Source organism: Erigeron canadensis, chromosome 4, assembly GCF_010389155.1.
Source record: "Erigeron canadensis isolate Cc75 chromosome 4, C_canadensis_v1, whole genome shotgun sequence".
Lineage (NCBI taxonomy): Eukaryota > Viridiplantae > Streptophyta > Magnoliopsida > Asterales > Asteraceae > Erigeron > Erigeron canadensis.
Genome location: NC_057764.1, coordinates 34,949,371 through 34,976,025, shown reverse-complemented (window position 1 = coordinate 34,976,025; position 26,655 = coordinate 34,949,371). Strand labels below are relative to the sequence as shown.

Sequence of the window (26,655 nt, the reverse complement as noted above, 5' to 3'; positions counted from 1 at the left end):
TTCTCCGAGAGATGAGAATAAAGTCGTATGGTAAATATGTCTAACTGTCATCTTTTACTCCAGTTCTTTGAATCATTGAAACTAAAGAGGGTGGTTTAACGCCTAATTTGAGGGTGTCCTAATGGTATATGGTGATCCAAGTCATGCTCACTTGGAAAGTGGGGAAATTATGCGGAGACGTCTTGCATAAACTCTTAGGCTAGTAACGGTTAGAAACTAGTAGAGGCTAATATCCTGATCTGTAAAGAGGCAGTGTTGTTTGCTCTTAAAGAGGGTCATATCATCATTACATTGTGTGTATGTCATTGCAAGTTAACTGAATGCCCACAAGTACAAGTACACTAGCACTTTTGAGTTAGCTGCATCATCATCACTATTATTTAAATTTTGAAATTGTACTGTACCAGTGAACAAATTTTGTAGATATTTGTACATTGTTAAGCAAGAAAATAGGTGGATGGCCTTGATTTTAGGGGGTAGGTTCATTAATTACTGAATCAGTGAAAGAAAAAGAGGGTAGTTTGGTCATTAAAAAGGGTTATAATTAAGCTTAAACTCATCATCAATCATGAGGAATCCTATGCTCTCTTTTAGTACCCATTAATTTCTTTCCATAAATATATGTGGTAATCATGGACTTCCACATGCAAGATTCCCTCCAACAAAATTTTCCCATTCCCTTGCTAGACAAACAAGTTGAGGCAATGTTTGTTTACATTGTTTAATTTTAGATTTAGTGCATAGAAATATAATTAACTATGTCCAAAAAGTTTTAGTGTACACGAATTGACCTTTTTTTATTTTATTGTATGCATAAATTTAATAAAAAAGTTTAAATCATATAATTTTTTATGACCGACCAATCAAACCTTACACGTGACTTGTTTAAAAAAAAATTTTTTTCCACGTGACAGCTCATTTGGGTTGCCACGTATACACATTGCATGATTTAAACATTTTTACTAAGTTTATGCATACAATTTAAAAAAACGTTAATTCGTGCACATTATAACTTTTTGGGCATAGTTTGTTTCATTTTGACGCATTAAACCCTTTAATTTTTAAAAAGTTGTGATATGGAAGTGATTATTAGACAAAATTGTCAATGAGCTAAGAACCATCAAGATTTAATCTTCAAGAATCTGATATTCTGATTCATGCTTAAGTTTAACTTTTCATAAATTCGTGTGTTTTACATTATAAATGAATAATAAGAAAAAAAAAAAATATATATATATATATATATATAGGGAAAAGTGAGTATGAGGCTATTATGCACCCAACTTGGGTGAAAACCCCTCACATACTAATATTTTAAATAAATACATGGCCCCTCATGATTTTTACCTTTTAAAAAAAGGTATGTGAGGGGTTTTTCACCCAACTTGGGTGCCTAATAGCTTCATATTCCCTTCCCCCATATATATATATATATATATATATTTAAAAAAAAAATTTTAACGGAAAAAAAAAATGTGTTTGAAAATTTTATATACTATCGAATTGATATAGTATTACCGGCATATAATTTCTATACAAAATGATGAGCAAATTTTGCCATCGGTGATTTTGCATTTATTTTATGGTTATTGCTTTAGGGGGATTTTTTTCATTTTTTATTTTTGAGTACTTTCGTAAAAAGTTACGTTTTATTTTAGGCATTAGTGTAAGTTCAAACATCAAAATAAAATAGTTTGTCATTAAAGAAAGTAATAAAAAGTTGGTAGGTTAGTGATTGTTATAATAATGAGCGTTGTGGAAATAGGATGCAATTTTCTCGTTTTTTTTTTCTTCCTTCTTTTATACCAAATCATGTAATAATATGCATTGGTGCAGTGGTTTGTAATTCCTCTGATGATCTATGGGTCTCAACTTCAAATTCTCATTTCAACAACTTTGAGATATAGGTAGTCCTTTAATGAGGACTTGGTTTGGATACACCCAGGTTCAAATCTGAGGGGGAAGGGTTCCACTATTAATCGCCGTGCCTTCATGCGGATTAGTAGGGGGTTTTCCCCCATTGGATATTTGAAATAGGTATTTCTACTTCGAGAGAGCTCTCTAGCGCGGACCCGGTTAAGACAACGTATGTTAAAAAATCTCATTGTCGAATCGCGACACAAAGTTTCAACCAAAATTCACTTTTCAAAAAAATATAATAATATGCAAATTGACTTCTAATAAAACTATAATGGATTTTGACTTGGTGTCTCGAAACCTTTTTGATTTATAAGTTTCAGAAATTTCCAAAACATATTCATTCCAACGGTGACTGATTTAAGTTTATAATAATAATAACTTCATTTATGATATAAGTTTCATATAACGGATTTAACACTTGGATCAACTTTGAATCAACATATAATGTCATAAAGGAAATTTTATCTTTTGATATATTGCTTATATATTAAAAAACTTAAAATGGTTAATATTAAGTTTTCAATGTTAATTTTTTTACTATTTATATTTTTCCCTTGAAAAATGTTTTTTTATTTTATTTTTGAATTGTAATATATATATATATATATATATATATATTCTTCTTATAGGACATTTCATCTTTGACTATGTATAGTAGGTTTGAAATTTGTATTCGTGTAATATATGTGAGTCAAACGTTTCAAATTGTTTACCAATGGATTTCGTGGCTAAAATGTTGGGGGCTATTGCCTTCGTCGATCGTTGCTTTATATAACGGTGTTAATAATTGTTTTGTAATAAAGGTGGAATACATTATATTGACTATCTAATTTTTAAGTAATAATTTAAATAATGGTTATAAAAATTTAATTTTTACATCATTAAAATCATATGATATTTAATAAAAAATATTGCTTATATGTATATGACGACTACAATAATAAAAAAGTATATAATATATATAATATTATAGAAATAATAACATTATCATTTTTCAACATCTTTTATTTACTTTTGTTAACTTACAATATTATTAAAAATAAAATGTCATTAATTATATATGTTTAACCATGTAAGGTGAGTTATTTTGAGAAACCTTAAAAAAAAAGTTGAAGAATTATTCTGGACAACTTATTCCCTCTAGTTCTAAAATAATTAAATATCTAATTCATTCAAAATATCTTATTTCAAGAACAGTTAATTATAGACCGATAGATAGTTTTTTAGGTTTCGTCATCTTTCATTAATTAGAGAGATGACTCGAAATACTTTTGATAGTTTTTTAATTATAGTGACTTTGAAATTAACGTTTGTAAAAAATCGAATAGATAAAACATTAAAAACATTATCTTAGCAAAGGTGGCCATCTATTTTGCACATCAACTTTTTTACATATATTACTTTTTGATGAATCAACAACAATTTGAGGGCCATCAATGAAACGGGAGGAATCTTGTAACCAAAAGGTACCTAAAAACACTGTGCCTTTTCCTAAAGAGAATGGTCCTTCTCTACATAGGTCCCCTCCCTCTCTATCACAAAACAAACACATTACATGTGATTGTATATATGTGTATTATACTATATACGATACACTTATTAGTGATTAGAATCGAAATTGTATACACAAAATGATATGTGGAGGTTTTTGACAAATATATGTATCGATCGACTTAGCATTTTTTTTCCCGAAAAATTGATTATATACGAACTTTTAATTATGAACCGGCCGTTTTTAGCTCCAAATCTATTAGTTCTTTGAAAGTTGACATTTTATGGCCCCTACAATTAAAACATTAATCCTTATAGCCCGAAATTTCCTTGATTAATAATTAAGGGCATATTGGCATGAACGTATAGGTACGTGACTGATTACAATATTATGAGTAATAAAGTTAACTACAAATATATATTAAATGGTTGTTAGGTCAAACCTAATATCACATGCATGTTTATGTGTAAAGAATAAATTAGAAAGGGACATATGAACCATCGATCTATAAAAGCTCTTGTAGTTAACTCTGTACAATATTGATGTGAGAAATATCATTTTTTATTATAATTCTTTTTTTTTTCTGTCAGTGTTAAATAAAAATGCATCTAATAATATATCTCTCCATCCTATTTTAATTATCTTACTTTTGTTTTCAAAGTCATTTTTATTTCATTTTGACCATATACAAGTATAAATTTGTTTGTACTATAGCAACGAAAAATATATTAAAACTTCAATCTATTTATATGATACAAATCAAAATAATTACAGTCAAAATTAAAAGAAAAAAATTTTAAAAGTTAAAATATGACATTTGAAATGAGATAGAGGGAGTATACCTGGGGGTCCAAATTTAATCAACTTATAACTTAAGTTACATTTTTGTTTGTTACTATTACATATCTAGTTAGATGAATGCAAACATACAATATATATAATCGAAACATTGGTTATGTTTGGCATAAGCTTTTCAAGAGCTTTTAAGGAGCTTTAGCTTTTCATTTTAAACTAAAAGCTCCTAAAATACTAAAAGCTTTTTTTGAATGCAACTAGCTTTAGCTTTTATTTGAAAGAAAAAACTCCAAAATGAAATGCTATTTGAAGTACCGTTTCAGGAGCTTTAGCTTTTCGATGAAGCTTTTACTCTTTAAAAGTTACACAAATGTCTCTTAAAGTTGCAACTACAGCTATCATACCAAACACTTTAAAATAAAAACTACAGGTTACAGCTCCAACTAAAAGCTACAACTTACAGCTTCAACTAAAAGCTATAATTACAAGCTACAACTACTTTTGTCAAACATACCAGCTAGATGCAACTTTAATTTGTTGTTTTTAACGCAAATGATCAAATTTTGGTTTAATTTCTCTAGATTACGTACCCATGAAACAATTTGGATAACCACATCGAAATGGGTGGGCCCTTTTAGGGTCCTTTAATTAACCCAAGTGATCGACCCATAATTCGGACCTGTCCTTTCATATACAATAGTAATTTAATTCGGTGCGTGGTTATTGGAGTCTAAAGAGATCGATCGAATACCAGGCGGGCAATTCTATCTTTGAGGCCGGCCGGCCGGTTTGATCCGAGAATATTTGAGCCAAAGCATATTAAACATTCCAGTTCAACTAGCTTGCTCGTGTACAACTTGTTACAACTTTTAGAATTTAAACATCTCTGGTCAAATATAATTATAATTAGTTATTTTAAAATCAACTCGTATATATATTTATCTTTTTTAACATCATTTAATTTCGCTCTATATGTATATAGACTTAATTATTTGCTAGTTAATCTACATCCATAATCCATAATAAGATACACTTTATATATTATTGATAGATCTAAAGGTTGTTATTGACAAAATTCTATACATAATGAACCTAAATGTCAATAATCAAAATAGTTTTAGCACCCTAATTCTTTTTGATTTATGTAACTAATTCTTTATAACCAAGTTATATAATTTATGTAACTAATTTTGTATCTTATCATTTTTTTACAAAGTTATTAATGTGTAAAAATCTAACCTGCCTATTTGTACGATTTAATAAAAAGAAAATTTCAAACTTATGTACTTTCTTAGAATGGACATTTTAAATGAAATGAAATTAATTAATTTTCTTTTTTGTTTTCTTGCAAGTTGATGATATGGATGGAGTTCTACTAATGAGTGTATGTGTATTCTTCAAGACATTTATCTTGTTTAGTAAGTACTTCCACATTGTTATTTTAAAATTTAATATATTTTTATTAACGATAAATTTAGGCTTAACTACATGTCTGTTCATATACTAAGAACATTTTGCTTACATCAGGATTTGAACCCTAAACTTTTCAGTCTCAGACTTCACCATATATCAATTCATTTATTTATGATTGGTTAAAATTTAAATATACGACTTTTAGAATAAACATTTTTTATTTACCGTACAAAGATATTGGATAAAAAAAAAACTACACTAATAACAACGGTAAAGAAAGGAATTTAAAGAAAGTGGCAGAAATATCGGTTTATACTCTGCGCAAATTCTTAACAAAATTAACAAACTCCAACCCCCTTTGGCCCTTTCCATCCTTTTTTTTTACATACATACATCCATATAGATATAATCATATAATAATATAGATATAATATCTATATATATATATATATATAGATATAGATTTTAGTCTCTTATTCTCTCTCTTCAACAGTCTTATTCAGAAAGAGAGAGAAAAAACTACTACCACTGCTGTACATTGTGTCTGTGATCACTAACTGATGGATAGCAGCAAAAGCACTAACGATGAGATTTCATTAATGAATGGCTCACAATCACAAGGCGGCGTACGGCGGTGCAGAGATACGGATAGTACTACTTCTTCCGATTCCGTTAAGAGAATAAAACTCGATCATGATAATAATAATGTTGCTGCTCAAAGTATTCGCCTGACTGACCTTGACGTAATTTCGCCGGAAATTAATGTTTCCTCACCCGAATCTGAGAATTGTGATCCGAAAAATGATTTCAGCATATCAGATCTTAAGGTGACTTTTTTCATAATAATTAATTTCTTAATTATGATGATGATTTGATGAGAAATTAATTTTAATTAATGTGAATAAAATGTTTATTACAGGCGGAACGACGTCGTTTTGAAACGGAAACGGAAAGTGAAACATCAGATTCAAGCAATGGCGGTTTCAGGTTAAATTTAATTACTATCGTGTTAGCTAATTAAATGTCTACTATTTTTTTTACTAGTTAATTTATTAATTGTGATCAATTTGAATTCTGAAACCGAAACACAAAAGTAAATTAAATACATCACATAAACAATTTCTTAATTAATCGTCATTAACTAGACCATAATTGTCTTTTATATATAAGGACCTTACTCTCTACATAATTTTCATATACTGTAATATAATACTAATAGTAATAATAATAATTTCATGAATTTTGATTTGTGATTTACAGTAGAGAAACGAGTGCATCAAGTGAAATTTGCTTAGATTCAGATGAAATGGAGTCACCTCCGACGTTAAAAAAGAAGCCAATAGCATCACCGGCAACTTGTAAACCCGTAACGGTGTCGGAAAATTGTTTGGCCGCGGAGATCGATGAGTTTTTTGCGCTAGCGGAAAGGAAAGAACAAAAACGATTCGCGGACAAGTAAGTTATAATTAACATGCGGGGTACAATTTAAAGTACTATACGCTGTAATTTTACTCATCATAATTCATAAGGTTGTCCAAAATTAAAATGAGTTCATTCAAATTAAAACAAGCACATTTTAATTATTCGAATATTGTCTGTTAAATCATACATTAAAATTTTGATTTTTAGTATCTTGCTAAATAATTTATAAAACATTATTAGCAAATACTCGTAATTATACTTGTAAAGTTTTGATGTATATAGTAATGGGATGGCATTGTGTGAATGTTGAACAGGTACAATTATGATATAGTAAAAGATGTGCCAACAGAAGGTAGGTACCAATGGGTTAGATTGAAGCCTTAATGTGTGAGATCAAAATCAAAGCTAGCTAGAGTGAACGTCGTTATTAATACAAGGTGACCACATGAATTGAAGTTTCGATCTTCAATCGTTAGCCAAGTAATTACTACTTAAGTTCGTAATAATTGCAAGTATTTATCTACTTACTGTCAATAATTTTCAAAAAGATTTCAGTCAGTCGATCTGTGTAGGTAAATTTATATAATTATGGAAGATGGAAATCTTGTAGTAGTGGTAGTAGTATTAATTTGTACGTGTATAGCTAGGCAGCAAATCCATCAAAAACTTAGTATAATTTCTAACTATATGTATGTGTAAAAAAGATCGATCATGCATCACCATTTAATTTAATTTCCTTTCCTTGATTTGTGCGCTACTACTGCCGCTATCTTTAAGAAGCTTCTGCTGCCTGCTGCTAAAAAATATATAACTATCACTATATATGCTATTTTGCATATAAATGTATATGTATCTTTAGTCCCACATTTTCTCTGGCCTGCACTACTACTGCTGCATCACCAGTGTCAGTAATTTTTGTGGGGTATCTTTGTATTTTTCTTTCTATTATATTACATATATATGCTAAATAAACATGGGGATTTGAACCCACAGTCTTTATATTCATTGCAACCAACAAGTAGTGTGACATTTAAGCTTACTGTTATGATGTTCTGAATTTGCCCTCTCCTTATATGAACTCTTTGTCACAAATTAATTATTATCAAAGTTTAAGTCGACAACAACATTTTACCCATATATGTGATGGTGTATTCATTTAATAGAGCGCACATGGAGTAGTGGTGATCGTGACACATTACCACCACCATATCAATCTCACGTTGTTACTGATCCGTCTGTCTTAATTAAACCTGTATCTGGTAAATCAATCATATATATATATATATATATATTGATATTTCATGACCAATGTCTCATGCCAGATCGAGTAATTTCAATTATTCATTATGTACGACGAGTGTTTCACACTATAAGTTAATTAGTATATATATTTATATATTGACATCAAACAAAAAACTTTTGTTTCTTGATGATGATATATTTTAACATAATATATTATGCAAAAGACCGCGGTGTCGATATCATATCATATATATGGTTCTAGCTAGAATATATGCATTGCTTTTGTTGATTTCATTTAATGATTTAAGTTGGCTTTCATATATATAAGGTAAGTCTTATCTTGATCATACTATCCACATGAAAACAAATTATTCCATTTTAAAGAAGTGTCCTTGCATTTATAGCCCCTTGGATTTTAATCATATATTGGGCATGTTGTTGTACATCTTTAGTGTTCTTCCCTTAAAGATGAATGCATGCTTGTTGTATGTATAAAGTGTGACAGTTGTACATATAGCATGTTTATTTTTTTTGTCTTAAAGATGAACTGAACTACTGGATGCATGTGTATATATTTTGTGTTCAAAAGATATATATGGAGTTGCTCACTTGGTGTGTGAAAATTAAAGGGGGCTTTTTGTAAATCCAGGATCACACCTTTTGCATTTTGAATTACTTCGCTTTCTCTTTTAGTTTTACAACAGACCAGTACCTTTTTACTTCGTACACATGGGTTTCATACCGGTCACACTAATTATATAAAATAAATATATATAGTTAATAAGGGTTGAATATTGTAAAACAAGTATTAAGGTAAAACAAATAAGATAAGATTTTGATCCTTAAATTATGGTTAAATTGATACACGAAGATTTATAAAGCAATTGATGTACAATGATTTTCGTGATGTTATGATGAAAAATCCATTGTTTTATTTATTTTACTTTAATAGCTGTTTTATTTTATCTAAAACCTATTTAATATTTGGAACTCCACATGTATCCAAATTAAAAGGATGATGCACAAGTATTGTTGATATCAATGAAATTCGATCTAGAAACTGTTATCGTGGAAGCAACTCATTCATTTGGTCTCTTAGGATTCCAAGTGCTTCTAAAAAGCAAATGAATATTTAAACGTTATTAATCTTGGAAATCTTATCCACGGTTCATCTACTGATCTAGTTTGGTTAATAATATAAGGGTTTTGCTAAGGTTTTCATTAAGGTACATTAATTAGTTGTACACTTACCATAAAAATCAGAAAATGACATTTAATATGAAAATATACAGCATTTTATACACGTTAAGTGAAGTCCTAATGGCTTTCCATTTTCCATAATATAATAATTTTTGTAAATATCTTTTATATAAAAGAAACAATAAATGTACCAAAAAAATGATGAATGTATCATAATATACCTGCTTCACGTACGGCGTACTGTACAAATATATGATACACAGTAATTATGATAGATTTATTGATTATTATGATGTGTATATCTCACTTTATATAATTAATGTTTCTCATATTATTTTTGTAATGTATGTAATACGTACATAAATCCTAGATAATGGTTTTTATATATCATGTATTATTTTGCAAAATATACACTATACAAAATATATAAATCTATGCATAACCCAATGTGTATATTATATTTCTACAACAAATTTTAACCATCTACAACAATTTCTGTATAATACAGTTGTACACTGCGCACGAAGTTTCGTACTTTTATTGTAGATAGCTAAAACTTGTTATATGGATATCACTCCCCCTCTACAATATATAGGCTATGCCAATTCTTTTCTTTTTTTTTTTAACTTTTCGGTCAACTCAATTCATCCACGCGCACGTCTTTTATTTTTTACTTTTTTATTCTAATCTTTTTGTTTTTAACAAATAAATTTTCAGCTTTCAATTTTCCAACTAGTCAACTTTATTTAAATTTTTTTACCTTTATAGTTTTTAAATTTATTTTTAGTGAAGAAAAACTTCTCTACTTAATTTGTCGTGGCAATATAAAGGGATTGATAACGGGTAGTTTTATTTTGAAGAGAAAGTGTGAAGAGAGAAAAGGGGACAAAAGAAGGTAGAAGAAGTGGATACACGTGGGTCGTGGGGTTTTGAGATCGTAAAATTTATGCTTCGGATCTGATGCCGTATTTTTATATAGTTACTACAAAATCGAGATCTCACGGCAGCTAGAAAGAGAGAATGTTGCTTTGCCTATTCATCCAACCAATAAACCATTATCATCATTCCTTCTCACCTTCTAATTAATTCTTGGGTGTATATATATTACTATCTTTTTTTGGCCTATCCCAATATGGCAAATATTCATTATTGTAATTGTTATTTCTTTTTCTAGTTTTAAGTTTAAATATTAAGATATACCCAGTGCTCGATCATAGTCCTAAACTTATATTTTAGTGATTACTTATTTTATTTTGTTAAAATTTTCATTTATGTAATTAACTTAATTATCTAGATATATCAAAAACAAAAGCATGATTAAAGGGAGACTTATGAAGATAATGACATGTATCTTAAAATGTCTTGCCTGAATGAATTAACCGGCCTTAGAAATAATTAATATAAGTTGGGGTAGTGGTTTAGAGTTTCCCTAATGACTTATCAATCTTGAGTTCGAATTCCCATTTTGTCAACTTTGAGATCTAGGTAATCCTTCTATAAAGACTTGACTTAGGTATATCTAGGTTCAAGTATTAGGGGTCAGAGTTTACCCTTATTAATCGTTGTGCATTCGAGAGATTTGTAGAGGGTTTTCCCTCATTGAATATTTAAATTAGGCATTTCTACTTCGAGTGAGCTTTCTAGAGGGGATCTGGTTAAGACAACGTATGCTAGACTTCTCTTTGTCGAATCGTGACACGAAGTTTTAAGCGAATTCACCTTTAAAAAAGTGAACTAGAAGAGTAATAAAAAGTGAAATTCTAGTAATTAAACAATTGGTTATAAATGAAAAGGTAATGGAGTAACTTGATTGATAGATCATGAGCGACGCTTGATGTAACTAGTGTTCAAGGTGCCCCGAAGAAAGGGATATATGGCCGAGAATGGTCCTTTGATCCAATGGCCAAGAAACAACAAAACAAGTACAATTTGTAGAAGGAAATGACAAACAATAATAATATAGGCTATAGGAGGGTAAGTTACTACGTTAATGTAGAGATAGAGACATATACACGGCGTACACGTACCATTTTAGAATGAAACTATATATTGTCTTTTATCTTAGACAAGACATCATTAAAGTATGAAATGAAAATTCAAACCTAATCTTATATCCCATCAACCATTTTATGTTTGAACAATTTTGTACATTATAACACAATTGCATATGAACCGATGGTTTATTTATCTTAGAGTAAAAGTAATTGTTCAATCTTATTTTGGTCAACATGTACATATAACACACATCTATTAGTATTATATTATAGAAATAGAAATAATGTAATGTAACCTCATGGGCTAAATCAACATAGCATGTGGTCTACACACACTCATATCTCCCAATCGAAATAACAAATAAACAATTACTCGTATTATAATACGAGTAATTAATAATAAAATGAAAATATGAAAGTTTGAAACTCAAGCATTGGCATGTGGTTTTTGAGATCCACATATGGCCCCCTTGGGTTTTGGTTATGGGGTTGCCGGGCATATCCGTTACAACTATGCTACTCTTTTTCGTCTGTTTGCATACTAGTGTACGTGTTTATTTAAAATGCCTCCAAAATCATGTTTGAATTGATGAGAATATAAATGATCCTTCATTTTCATATGGCTACTCTAGTATATATCTATTATTATATTATATTATATAAATAAATTAATAAAAAAAAATTGTGATGATAAAATTTTTTAGAATTCTCTTATGTAATACTATCACATATCTTTTTAATTTAATTATGACATCATTTGTTAATTTAAAAATCAAAATATCATTTTTTTAAAAATATATCTCATTAATATAGATTTTCATTAAATGTCCATGTTATTATGTAAAATTTTAATCACCGTAATTTTTCGTTATTATTATTTAAGCCGAAAACTATGGTGTTTTTCTAGATAACGATTTTACTTTTTTTTTGTTTTTACCAACTGTATGTGTTTTAACATGTGTCCACAACTAAACAACTTTTGTTTCCCTTTACTTTTGTTTTTACATAACTTATTAAAACCTCTTTCAGCGTATTATGTATTTCAACGTGTGTACACAATTTTTGTTTTCGTTTACTTTCGATTTTATCATAATAACTTATCACAATTGTTCAACTTATTTAACGATGTTATTATGACAACTTATTTTAAGTTATCCGGGTATCATTCGGTTTATTTGCAAAACATTTATAATCAACCCGGGTTGATTAGCTAGTATATAATAAATAAATATATATTGAAAAAAGGTGTATCGACCCGATAGATTATCATGAGAATTAAATGGTTTGGACATGATTTATCTCGACTACTCTATCCTAGCCAGACATTAAAATTAGGGAGTCCATATTTATACCACAAATTTTTATTAATTTATCGCATTGTACAACTGAAATAACACACAGTCTAAGTATATAATGCGTCATGATGGTGGATTTATCAAAAGTTATGGTACAATTATCAATTTTCTTAATATTATCAACACTAAGTGAATCTACTTGATCAATTATGTCCTTAATCAATCATGAGATTCTCTAAAATCTGTTTATGTTCCGAGTTGTATGTTTTCAAACATGTGTATCTATATATATTTTATTATTATAAATTTATTATTATTATTATTATTATTATTATTATTATTATTATTATTATTATTATTATTATTATTATTATTATTATTATTATTTTGTTTTGTTTAGACTATCAAAAAGGCTAAAAACTATAACTTCAACTTTATAATGAGAGTCTACTGGGCCTTAATGGACTTATTAAAAAGTCACAATATCCAGTGGGCTGCCCTCAATTGATCATCTCCTTCACACACACACACAGTCAAAAACACGGCACAGTACTCAATTACACACACAGTAAAAACACACACACACAGAGACACGATGGTAAGAGAAGTATCGGAAAGCTGTATGGACAGCTTAATTACGGAGATCGTGTCGTCTTATTGCACTCGATTTTACGCAAATAAACCAGAACTTGCTAGTCTCAGAATCGAAGCCATCGGTTATCAAGTCGGTTACCAGCTCGCCGAAAGGTATATCTATCTCTGTATCTATATCTATGTCTATATAATTTTGCATAATACATACGTTACATGCACAAAATATATATATTTAAACGGAATTGATGTTATTTTATAAATATATGTATTTTTTTATAATTAACATATGTGATTTATATATATAATGATTAAAATCATTGATCAATTCTATATAGTTGTATAAGTTAGGTGTTTTTTTACGAGTTTTTAGGTAGTTTGACTATAATTAAGTTAAGATTGTGGAGAATTAGCATTCTAGGATATTATTAAGCCATTGTTGTACTTTTTTTTTTAATTTATTTATTTATTAAAACACTGTGAATGAATATATTATCTCAAAACTTTGAAAATTGTTACAAAGGTTGAGTCATGGACATGCCGAAAACTCAATATTACCAACATAAAAGTATCAATTCGCCCTCAATCTAATCCTTTTATCGCTATAACTCATGAAAACAAGCTGCAATTTTTAAAACAGAGCCTATGCTACTCAAGTAACAATATAAGGAATTATTTATCCGTTTCAGGTTCCATTTGCTTGCAATGTCTACTACATTCGTAGTTTTCCTAACTCAAAGATAGCAATTTGACATTTTGTTCCTCACACTGTCTTTTATTGTCCTGCATATGGTCTCTTCATTTCTTTCTTGATTCTTGAAAATTTTCAAGTTTCTTTCTTGCTGCAAGAAATAAACTGCAGCAGCCACAAGTAGTTTATTAACCACCACACCGATGTTATTTTTCCCTTTTTGTGTAGCAATCACATTCACCACGTCCTGCAGCTTATATTTGTTACCCAGCTTGTAAGTCATATTTTCTAATGCATTCCAAACATCTTTGGTATACTTACACTGAAAAAAGAGATGCTCATGGCTATCGGCAACTGTTTTACAGCATGCACAATACAATCCACCACTATTCTGCCATCTACCCATTTTGTCTCCAATTAAATTTAACATCCAACCATGCCATTGTTGTACTTTATTGTCATTGGTTATTGAATTTTGAGGTTAGTCTTGTTTTTATGATTGCTGTGTTTCTGTTTTTGAGTTTTTGTTTCTGTTTTTGAGTTTTAAGAATCATTGAAGGTTTAGAGGTATATTATATAAACTATGTATATGTATATTGTACTGTTTTTGTATGGAATGATCTTGGTGGTTGTATCAATCATAACTACTAAGTACTTTGTCACAAACCATATGTTGGCAACCGGAGCATGGGGTGGTTCGTGGTTGTCTGTTTAAAAAAAGTGTAGTTTCATTACATTGTGTCACTAACAATATTTGACATTTACCGGTTAGCTAAAACCAAACGTAAGTAGTGAATTGATGTTACTTTTTTTGTTTTTTTTAATTGTTTTGCATTAAGTTTATTGTTATTCATAGTTTCATACAAGATGCTCTAATATTCCCGTTAGATTCCAATTGCCCAATGAAATACAAGATGCTCTAAAGTGAACATTATTATTTTAGAGAATTTTAACTTAAGTTTAATATCGTTGTGAAATTTGCTATTCATTGGCAACTCTTTAGTATATTAGGAGTTAGTACACCTAGATCTCTATATAGACCAAACAACACTTACAAATGTTTGTACTTCGTATTTACTGGATGTGGAATTTGAGCTACAAACACGATGATGATTGGCTTCTTGTATCTTGTTGTATTTGGAAACAAGACTTTGGCTAACATGTTGTTCTGTCATAATGTGGACCCATATAACAATTCTTTTCACAACAACGTAACATCTAGATACTTTTATAGTTTACTTTCTATGGCATTGCGGATCGAAAGTCGCTCAGCTTTTGTTCTGGTTAGGTACACCATGGAACGGCCACGGTTTAATGATCACCTAGAGGCAATCAAGTTTATCTGCAAAGAGTTCTGGTCAGAGCTCTTCAAGAAACAAATAGACAATCTAAAGACTAACCATAAAGTAAGTTTCAGACGCCATACTGTATGCTTATTGCGAAGGATGATTGTGTGACTTATTATGATTTTTTGCAGGGTACATTTGTATTGCAGGATAATAAATTCCGGTGGCTGTCGCACATGTCAGTGGATTCACCAGTAGATATTTCAACCGTGTCTGAAAACAAAACAGCTCAAGCAACTAGCATGCATCTCAAATTTCCATGTGGAATTATAAAGGGGGCACTTTCAACATTGGGCATTATATGTGCTGTTTCAGCTGATACATCCCAGCTTCCTGCATGTATGTTTTCTGAGACCTTCTCACTGAAAAGCTTTAGAACAAATGAAATGGAAAGGGAAGGGAAGGTTTGAGGTCAATTATTAGTAGGAAAGAGCTTAATTGCAGGAAGTTTGAAATAGCTAATATTCTAGGCTTGCGTGTAGATTACATTATGATAGGCATGGGGGTGGTGGTTTTTCAACAGTTTTTATCGGGAGACACTCTAACTATCTTAGAGGTGGCAAGATGGTCAGGTCGGGCGTGCTAGGTAAATAGTTAAAATGAGTCATTTTAAGTACAGGGTGCAACATGCCTGGTCATGTTGGGTTGTCAGCGAACACCTGTTATTCCTTGTATGCCCTTATAAATACACTTTGAGCAACTTTCACCCCCCTTTTTTTTTTTATGAAAAGAGGTTTGTTACCTCAGTTTTTTTAATACCAAAGACCAAAGTAAAAGTTACATAGTTAATATTCTTTCAGGAGAGGACATTTCCCTCACCCTACTGGCAATTAACCCACAAACATAAACAATACCAACCTATACAACTGACATAAAACAACCACTAAATCATTATACACTTCACCAGCATCAAACTCATTCAGCAGCATCATTTTATTTGATCGGGCAATCAAATAAATTTCAAAATTGGGTTCCATGTAAACATCAACACTCCAACTTCATCATCATGCACCGACATTGCAACTATCAATACAGCAATCTTACTATTAGTTATCTTCCAGCAGTAGTACCTGCATCCAATCTGCAACTCATCATAAGCATATACATATACATATACATCAACTTAGTTTTAGCACCCATACACTAGATCTCCTTTCACCCTTTTAACCCGTTGTAATAAATTTTATATTTGACCCTTTGTCCTTTGACTTGTATAGTTGTATGAGACAAAACACAATCTAAAATACACCATCTATCATTAAATATTTAAATGGGATGAAATTGCTATCTCAGATCCCATAAATGTGCAATATTTGACTTTACACAAGTCTTAACAAACATGTGTAGGCTATCTGTTGCACATCTAAAATAATTTCAACTAATTGTGAACCCAAATCACTACCATCAGTTTGGTTGTAATTATGTTCATGTGAACATATCTAAATTTCAGCAAAAAAACTTCCTAAAGAAATTTACATATTATGGAGAACAAGGATGTTGCTGATGTTAGAATATGATCACGTAAAATGAACGTATGTCCGGAAAGTATTTAAGCTTACGGGGTCACACCTCAACGTGAATGTAACTATAAATTAATTAATATATTAAATGTAATTTATTAATTAATTTGATCACGAAGAACTAACGATTGTCCGTTAAATGTTAAATAGTTAACGGTATTAATTAACGGACGTTAAATAAGGAGAGTTGTAATTAGGAAACAATTAGGAAACCCTCTAGAATTGTCTAGGGGGGCCGACCGAATGGAGGGTTTTAAAACCCTAAACTTGGTCATCAAGTTTCCTACTCCTATATAAGGAGGGCTAAGTCTAATTGTTTTTAACACACAATTACACAAGACAATTAGATTTGTAAAACCCTAAATATCTCTTCTTTCTCTCTCTCGGTCGAAACAAAAGGAATACCAAAATCATATGTTTGACTTTTGTTTCATTCATACGAAAACACAAATATATATATTTGTTCCATCTTAGGAACTTATATATTATAATATTACAAATACAATAGATTTGTTTTGATTTGTAATTACTTTTGTTCGACGGCAACAAAGGTTTTATGGGTTTCGGTTTCGACTACATTGAGGAACACAACGGGTTTGTGAGTTCGTGATCAAGTACTAGCATACATACGTTCCAACGTTGAGTGTGCAATCGTAGAGAGGTTAATTTAAACCTTGTTCTTGTTTCAATCTCTCCATTATAAGGCACATATTCTATACTTTGGTTAATTAATTAAACTGCATAGATCTTGTCTTCCGTTGCATGCTTTGTGATTTGATGTGATAAATAGTTATATAACCCAACAGTGGTATCAGAGCCTACTATGTATGTTTTTTGATTACCAAAGATCAAAACTTGAAGGGGGGTTAGGGTTCTTGATTTAAATAATTTCGATTATATATATATATATTGTTAAATTGATTTTGTAATTTAATTACATTATTTAAATATGAAAAAAGTTTTAAATATATATATGGATCGAAATTTTCCAGAAAAAAAAAAAAAATTGTTTTTTTAGGGTTCCTAATCCAAGTTTTGATTAATTAAACATGTTTATGTGATAAATTGCATGTTTATGTGTTGTACCTTTAATTTTAATTGTTAAAAAGAAGTAAAAATCATGAATTTTTCATGCAAATCATTCATGATTCTTACTTAGATATATTGATATGAAATTTTGATCATTAGGGTTAATTATGCTAGATAATTGTTTAATTAATTGTGTGACAATGTGAATTTTTCGTATAAACTTTCTGTTTTGCGACAGTTTTACTAAAAAATTCATATCTTTTAATCCGTAATGAGTTAGAGGTTGTGCTTTGAACTGTAGATGCTCAACACATAGGGCTAAAACTTTGTAGTTCTGGTCGAAATCTGAATCGGACCAGAAACAGGTCTAAACAGGTCGTGAAGCTACTGGAATTTCCAGTGAGCAAACTATGTGATTATATGATAATTGTTTGTGATGTATATGTTTAAGGCTTACGCAATCAAGGCGACTTGATGTATGTGGTCCTCTTCTTTGAAGGGGGAGCCGTATTAGACATGAATAAACCATAGTGATATGTTTAGGTGGCCTACCATAACTCGTTGCATGCTTAAAAGTTATAGTTTATGATTTTACATATTTATTGTGATATAAATTGTGATGTAAAATTGTTTTGAGAAAATATAAACTTGACTAAGCAATATCGAAATAGATATTTTTTTAATAAAATTGGAGTCTTACAACCTTGAGATACACCGGCTCACCCATTTGAACAAACTCTAAGAGAGGTATAAGCCGGAGTGCGCTAGCCTTCTAAAAGGGCGGGTTTTTAATTGCGTTCATCGCAAACCTTTGCCCTTGCGCTTCTTTGTGCGTTCAAATGGAGCTACCGAGCTCTCTTGTGTTGCTAAGACTATAAAAATGATTTTATTAAATATTATGTTTAGAAGATATGCATGAATCTTCGAAACATAACTTTTGATCACATATCAAATTGAATGACCCAATAAACTTAAGTCATTTGCCATCCAATTTGTCAAGGACACATGGGGTCGTTGTTTTACTCACTGGTACACAGTGGTGAAATGGCGATTGCATGGCGAGACCCATTCACTGGTACACAGTAGTGGTCATTTTTGCACGTTCTTAGTTGGACGACTTAAAGCGAGTTAAGCGGTGAGACCTTGACCCGTGGCAAAAGATGGGACAAAACATGACTACAAAAGATCACTTGATGAATCGAGTGTCTTACGTAGGTCCCATACTTTCTAGGAATTGCACTTGTAATGCAATTACTGATCGTCACTTACCTTTTGAATGCAATTACTTCTAGCAGATCAACTGATGAAATGGTTGCACGTCAATTGGATCCTAGCCTTAATGAAATTAATTGTTTATTTTATAAACATTGGGTAATTAATTTCTTAAGGATTTATTATCGAAAATACCGATAATTGAACTTGAATCTGTTTTGTAAAAGGCAACAAATCCTTCACAAAACATACACCAATCGGCTTTCAGGTCGATGCTAGAAAGAGAAAACTTTCTGAAACCAATTTCAATGACTGTTTTTGTCAATAGAGAATTGTTCTAAGAGTTGAAAAGAAAACCGATGTCATTTGAAACTGAGATACCACTATTCCTGATGCGAATGCCACTGCTTTGCAGTTGGAAGGATAAACTACTCGGTACAATAGACATATTGAGGTTGCTTATTTGATGCTAGAAGCATGTCTCCTAAGCTTCAAAAGGCAATTCGGATTGCAAAATCCGTGTGATATGATCAAATAACTCAAGTCTATGTACGGAAAACAAGTTGGAGTTAAATTACTTTAGCTAATTGAGTCACTCCATAACTTGAACACGAGTATGGGAAACCGGTAAATGCTCATGTACTCAAGATGAAGAGTCACTTTGAGCATTATGGAAAGGATTAAAATATGCGTATCTTCTGTCAATTCTTATTGGTATAAGAGATAATTGCATATTTGCATAGTTGGACTTCATATCAAGTTGATTGAGTATGAAGAAAATCTTTCAAGAAATCTGAGATACCCCAAGTTCTTATGATCAAGGGGGGAATGGTTTAGAAAGCAAAACAACCGTAAAGCTAAAGGCAAGAACTTAGGTAAGAGAAAACAAAGTGTTTAGTCTCAAAACCTTAAAAGACCCTTTGCAAAATGGAGCATACGGCTAAAGACCAGGCTTGTCATCACTATAACATAGTGAGACACTGGAAGAGGAATTGTCCTAAGTATCTAGCTGAGTTGAATAAGAGAGAAGAAGCAAGTTGGTTTAACCAGTTCTTCAAGTATCTTCTTAACTGAATTATAAGTGTTGATGAGATTCAAATGATAATTCAATAGCAAAAGAGTCAAGTTAACTTGGACTCTATCTCTTTGACATTGTCATCATGTTTAATTTTGTCAAGAAACGCATTTAAAGACTTCCATGTGAAGATATCTTACTAATCAAATGATGAATCATTTGATAAATGCGTGTCTTTGGCATTATCATTAGCAAGAAACGCATTAAAAGTCTTCAATGTGAAGAGATCTTACAAATCAAATGATGAATCGTTTGGTAAATGCGTGTCTTACGAATTACCGTTAGCAAGAAAAGCATTGAAAAACTTCAACGTGAAGGGATCTTACAATCAAATGATGAATCATTTGACAAATGCATATCTTGTATTTTCGGAAAGATGACAAGTATATCTTTTCCGCATAAAACCGGAGAGGATTAAGGAACTATTTGGACTAATACATATCGATGTATGTAGCCCTTTTAGACATATGTCAAGGAAAAATGCTAGCTACTTCATTATTCTATGAATAATTTCAGTCGTTATGGTTATGTTTACTTGCTTAAACATAAACATGAAGTCTTTGAAACATTAGTTTAAAAATGAAGTAGAAAATCAACTCGGTAAAACCATCAAGATTCTTCACTCGGATCGAGGTGGTGAATACTTAAGCCAAGAGTTTAAGGATTATCTTAAAGCATGTGGAATTGTCCAACAGCTTACTCCTCCATATACTCCTCAGCATAATGGAGTATCTGAAAGGAGAAATCGAACCTTGTTAGACATGGTAAGAACAAAGATGACCCGTACAACTCTCCCATTTTCGTTTTGGGATTATGCTCTAGAGATTGTTGTATGCATACTCAATATGGTTCCAACCAAGAAGGTTGACAAGACACCGTACGAATTATGGCATGGTGATGTCCCTAATTTGTCTTACTTAAGAGTCTGGGGATGTGAGGCACTTGTGAAACGCGATACGCCTGACAAACTTGAACCCAGAACTACTAAGTGCATCTTTGTCGGATACCCTAAGGAAACGATGGGTTACGACTTCTATGATCCCGCCAAAAACACTGTTCGTGTTGCTCGATATGCTGAATTCTTTGAAAAGAAATTAGTTCAAGAGAACAGTGGGAGGATTGTAGAACTTGATGAGACTCAAGAGGAAGATGTGTGAAGATACTAGCAATCATCAACTTGAGGGGGGGGGGGGGGGGGGAATGTTCAAAGTGATGAACCTCAAGTCGATGATAATGAAGCGATTCCACTTCGTAGGTCCGAAAGGACTAGACGTCCTACCGAAAGACTATGTCTGATGGTAGAAGAAGACGTTGTTGGAGATCTCGATGAGCCTCCGAATTTCAAAGCTGCATTATCAGATCCGGAATCTGACAAATGGCTTGAAGCTACGAAGGTGGAAATGAAATCCATGAAAGACAATCAAGTCTGGAGCTTGGTTGATCTTCCACAAAATGCTCAAACTGTTGGGTGTAAGTGGATCTTCAAGAAGAAGACTGACATGGATGGAAATGTACACACCTATAAAGCTCGTCTCGTGGCGAAAGGTTATACTCAACATTTCGGTGTTGATTATGATGAAACCTTTTCTCCAGTCGCGGACATTAGAGCTATTAGGATTCTCTTAGCCATAGCAGCGTACTATGACTTTGAGATATGACAAATGGATGTTAAGACTGCCTTCTTAAATGGTTACTTGGATGAAGAAGTCTATATGGATCAACCGGAAGGTTTTATTGATCCAAAACATCCCAACAAAGTATGCAAGCTTCAAAGGTCCATTTATGGACTAAAGCAAGCATCAAGAAGTTGGAATAAACGGTTTGATGAAGAAATCAAAAAGTTTGGTTTTGTTCAAAATCCCGATGAGCCATGTGTATATCGCAAAGCTAGTGGGAGTAATGTTACTTTCCTTGTCTTATATGTCGATGACATATTAATCATAGGAAAACACATTCCAATGTTGCAAGATGTTAAATCCCATCTTGGAAAGTGTTTTGCCATGAAAGATTTAGGTAAAGCAACATTTATTTTTGGAATCAAGATCTATCGAGATAGATTAAAGCGGTTGTTTAGTTTAAGTCAAAGTGCTTATATTGATAAGAATCTTGAAGCATTCTAAGTGTGGGTTTACACTCATGCAAGGACTTAACTTATCTAGCAAGAATAGTGCTTCTACACCTAATGAGGTGCAGCGTATGCGAAAAATCCCTTATGTTTCGGCTGTGGGATCTATTATGTATGCGATAAGATGCACTAGACCTGATATTGCGTTCGCGCAAAATATAGTTAGCCACTATCAGCAAAATCCTGTAAAGGATCATTGAATTGCTGTAAAGAATATTCTTAAGTACATGTGTGCTACTAAAGAATTATTCTTGGTGTGTGGAAGAAATCCTGATCCAGAATTCAAAGTGAATAGATACTGTGATGTTGGATTTTAGACTGATAAATGTGATTCAAAATATCAGTCGGGATACGTCTTCATTGTTTAAATGAAGGCACGGTGGAATGCTATGAGCTAAAAACCACAGTTGTCGTACCTACAACAGAGTCTGAGTACATTGCCGCCTCAGAAGCCGCAATGGAAGCAGTCTGGATAAGGAAGCTCATTAGAGTGCTTGATGTGATCCCCTCAAGTGACTTACCCAATGATATGTACTGTGTTAATACTGGTGCATTAATCATTGCCAACAAACCCGGAGTTCAGAAAGGTGCCAGACATTATTACTCAAAGTTCACACAGATTTTAACTTAGCTGATCCTTTCACAAAAGCTTTGTCTAGGCCTAAGCTTGAAAGGCATGCCGAGGGCATAGGACTTAAATTAGCTAGTTATTTCATGTAAATCTATTGTTTCGGTATTTGGATAAGGGATGTTAAACAATTTATATTTTCCATAATGAAATAAAGTACTTGATATGTTTGATTTCATTCAATATTAAATTGTGTCCTATATTTGCATGTTTAAACCTTGAATATTTCATTTAATATTTTATATATTATTAAATATTTTAAATTGTCCATTGTCGATTAATTATATGGGAATATAATTAAACGAAGACAAATGTGAGTGATTGGTTATATTCTTGGAATATGTAATGGATGGTTCCCACCAAACTCACATGATATCCATAGCGGATGCATATCGGACTACCCCACTAACGAATTATCACTTTATGGATCATTGTCATTAAGTGAAATTCGTAAATGGTTACATTTATTGATCCTTTGACTTGAGATACAAGTAGGTCAACATATATGAATCGCACATACTAGATATAGTTCTAACTCACCTGAATAAGGGGGTACATAAAGGGCTATTTTCAGAAAGCGTCGTGAAATGTGATGACTGACACGTGTAGTCAATATAGGATTTGTTCCTTCAATTTGAAATTGAAGTATGATACCGTTTGGCGCCCTCATTAGGACTAATTAAAGATGTTTGCATGGTCGTGCCCAAATAAATCCAGATTGTTCTCGATTATATTTGGTAATCATTAATTAGTTATAGAATGAGAAACATAATCGTTAAATTATGAAATGATCTCGATCCATATTCATATTTAACAAAGGTATCGGAACAAAAGGATAATAAATGCCTTAACCGTTTAAAACTATACTTAAATGTTTTCGGGAGCATTGGCGTGTTGCTAGACGCTTACCCATGTTATTACCTTCATTTGTTACGAGCTCAAGTGGGAGTTGTTAGAATATGATCACGTAAAATGAACGTATGTCCGGAAAGTATTTAAGCCTACGGGGTCACACCTCAACGTGAATGTAACTATAAATTAATTAATATATTAAATGTAATTTATTAATTAATTTGATCACGAAGAACTAACGATTGTCCGTTAAATGTTAAATAGTTAACGGTATTAATTAACGGATGTTAAATAAGGAAAGTTGTAATTAGGAAACAATTAGGAAACCCTCTAGAATTGTCTAGGGGGGCCGGCCGAATGGAGGGTTTTAAAACCCTAAACTTGGTCATCAAGTTTCCTACTCCTATATAAGGAGGGCTAAGTCTAATTGTTTTTAACACACAATTACACAAGACAATTAGATTTGTAAAACCCTAAATATCTCTTCTTTCTCTCTCTCGGTCGAAACAAAAGGAATACCAAAATCATATGTTTGACTTTTGTTTCATTCATACGAAAACACAAATATATATATTTGTTCCATCTTAGGAACTTATATATTATAATATTACAAATACAATAGATTTGTTTTGATTTGTAATTACTTTTGTTCGACGGCAACAAAGGTTTTATGGGTTTCGGTTTCGACTACATTGAGGAACACAACAGGTTTGTGAGTTCGTGATCAAGTACTAGCATACATACGTTCCAACGTTGAGTGTGCAATCGTAGAGAGGTTAATTTAAACCTTGTTCTTGTTTCAATCTCTTCATTATAAGGTACATATTCTATACTTTGGTTAATTAATTAAACTGCATAGATCTTGTCTTCCGTTGCGTGCTTTGTGATTTGATGTGATAAATAGTTATATAACCCAATAGCTGATTTCATGGAACAGTGGAAGTATTTAGTTATAGCCTTTTTTCTTTTGAACAGAAGTAGTTATAGCCTAATCAAGGATGAAAGCTTGCTTGTGAATGATATTAAATATCTATAACATATTATTGACTACGACTAATAGAATCCAGTTTAACTCGTGTCTACTTGCGACAGATTCTTGTTGCTTTGTTACTTGTACTTGTTTGCAAAGATTATCATAGAACATCATAATTTTTGGTGATTTATTAGCATAGACTATAACATGTTATGTATTTGTGCTTGTTCACTTCCATTCTAACAAGATCTGCGCAGGTTCATTTGTGATCCGGATAAAGGTGTAGCAATCTCATTGCAAGACTTCAAATGGATCAAGAGGTACTCAACTTTTCCTGATCTCCAAACCAAGCACTATATATTTTTCATGCTACCATCACGATTATGTAATTTTACCAAACAAGTATTTTAGCTGTAATTGAAGTTGGTGAAAATCTCCCTATATCCTTTTTGTGGGCTCGAATAAGAATTATACGAGCTATACTAAATCACTGTCATTAATTCAAAAGAATGGCAGATTTAAGGGAATTTTCACAACTTGTTTTTGTTGTTTTAACATTCAATCTTTTGTTCCAGGTTCGAGATCAACGGGTTAGGTGCTTAGTCATTACAGGGTGTAATATTGGCGTGTTAATGGGTCAAAACAAGTAATAGTTTGTTATGGGTTGGAACGTATTGGATGTATTCGACCAACATGAAAAGACACTTAAAGTCATTTTTGTGACTCTTTAAAAAGTTTAACGTCTTGATATGATTATAAAAAATCTGTTTTTTTCAATAATAAACTGAATTTTATCCACGATGCTTCCGGTTTTATTCATTTGAATGCATTATGTATGTATGACTTGTGACCCATTCCCCACCCTGGACCCTGGTTGTGTTTACATGTCCTGGTGATGCTTTATATTCTCAATAAAAACGTTGATATATTTTGAAAATGCAAATCATGTGAAATAAATCAAAGATAACAAGCAAAATTTTAAAATGATACCCTTCCTCCTCTGTTCTGGGAATTGTGTGAACGGAGAGTGGGAAGGAGGTCTTCTTAATGAGCAGTTGTCCTATCACACTCAAAATTATTTATATGCTCATCATATTTGTATCCTAATATTGTCCCTGCTCTTTCATTTATCTTTTTCAAAAAGATAATCAACAATTAAAGGTTTTTTTTTTTTTTTTGTTTAAATCATAATCAAACACTTCATTTACAATCTTAACTTTTGTAGTCTAATATGTTAAGCTCTATACAGGAAGAAGTAAAGCAAGAAAATAAACTTAACCTTATGCAATTATTCTAGTTGTAGGGAATGTTATGTGCTGATTATATTGTACGTCTTTAGCCTTATATTACGGAAGATTAAAGTTTCTTCGCTCAACGCAAAATCGAAAATTTATGAATTTATGTCGAAGACGTTAAATGTTTTAGTAAAATTAGATAATAATAATTAAGCATGACATCCTGTGGTTTTTATAAACTAGAATGCGCAATATGGTGGTGGTGGTGGGAGGCAATAGCGGCAACGGTGTGGCGGTGGCGATTAGTGGTGATGACGGCGGCGGCGAGTAGTGTAGATTATTGAGGTAATGGCGTTTGATGAATTGTTGGATATTGAAATTTAAAATTGAAACAAAATTAGATTTGCTTTATATTAAGATACTGTATATATAAGCAGCGGATGTAGAGTAATAGCAGGGTGCCAGGTTGGGGAACGGCCCACTCTCAAAAACAAAACCCAATGCATTGATTTTTTAAAGGTCTAGGCCCCAACCTTTTTAACCCAAGACCCTTGACAAAAAGCCACAATCCAATTAATTACCAATTCAGTGTTCCACAACTTATT

At 31.6% G+C, this 26,655-nt stretch overlaps 2 protein-coding genes across 3 annotated transcripts; both read left to right on the top strand.

The window, feature by feature from the left end:
- The first annotated feature begins 6,084 nt into the window (after positions 1–6,084).
- Positions 6,085–7,788, top strand: LOC122596143 (cyclin-dependent kinase inhibitor 7-like). 2 transcript variants are annotated; one of them, XM_043768673.1, is made up of 4 exons: positions 6,085–6,447; positions 6,540–6,607; positions 6,884–7,075; positions 7,357–7,788. In XM_043768673.1, exons 1-4 carry the CDS (start codon positions 6,181–6,183, stop codon positions 7,424–7,426), a joined length of 597 nt encoding a protein of 198 aa, XP_043624608.1. In that variant the 5' UTR covers positions 6,085–6,180; the 3' UTR covers positions 7,427–7,788. The 2 variants fall into 2 exon arrangements, with proteins under 2 accessions (XP_043624608.1, XP_043624607.1); XM_043768672.1 differs by having other exon boundaries at positions 6,881–7,075.
- A 5,491-nt stretch (positions 7,789–13,279) lies between these two features.
- Positions 13,280–25,613, top strand: LOC122595123 (trafficking protein particle complex subunit 6B-like). The gene is made up of 5 exons (XM_043767439.1): positions 13,280–13,520; positions 15,344–15,461; positions 15,533–15,740; positions 25,073–25,135; positions 25,391–25,613. Exons 1-4 carry the CDS (start codon positions 13,369–13,371, stop codon positions 25,099–25,101), a joined length of 507 nt encoding a protein of 168 aa, XP_043623374.1. The 5' UTR covers positions 13,280–13,368; the 3' UTR covers positions 25,102–25,135; positions 25,391–25,613.
- The last annotated feature ends 1,042 nt before the right edge of the window (positions 25,614–26,655 follow it).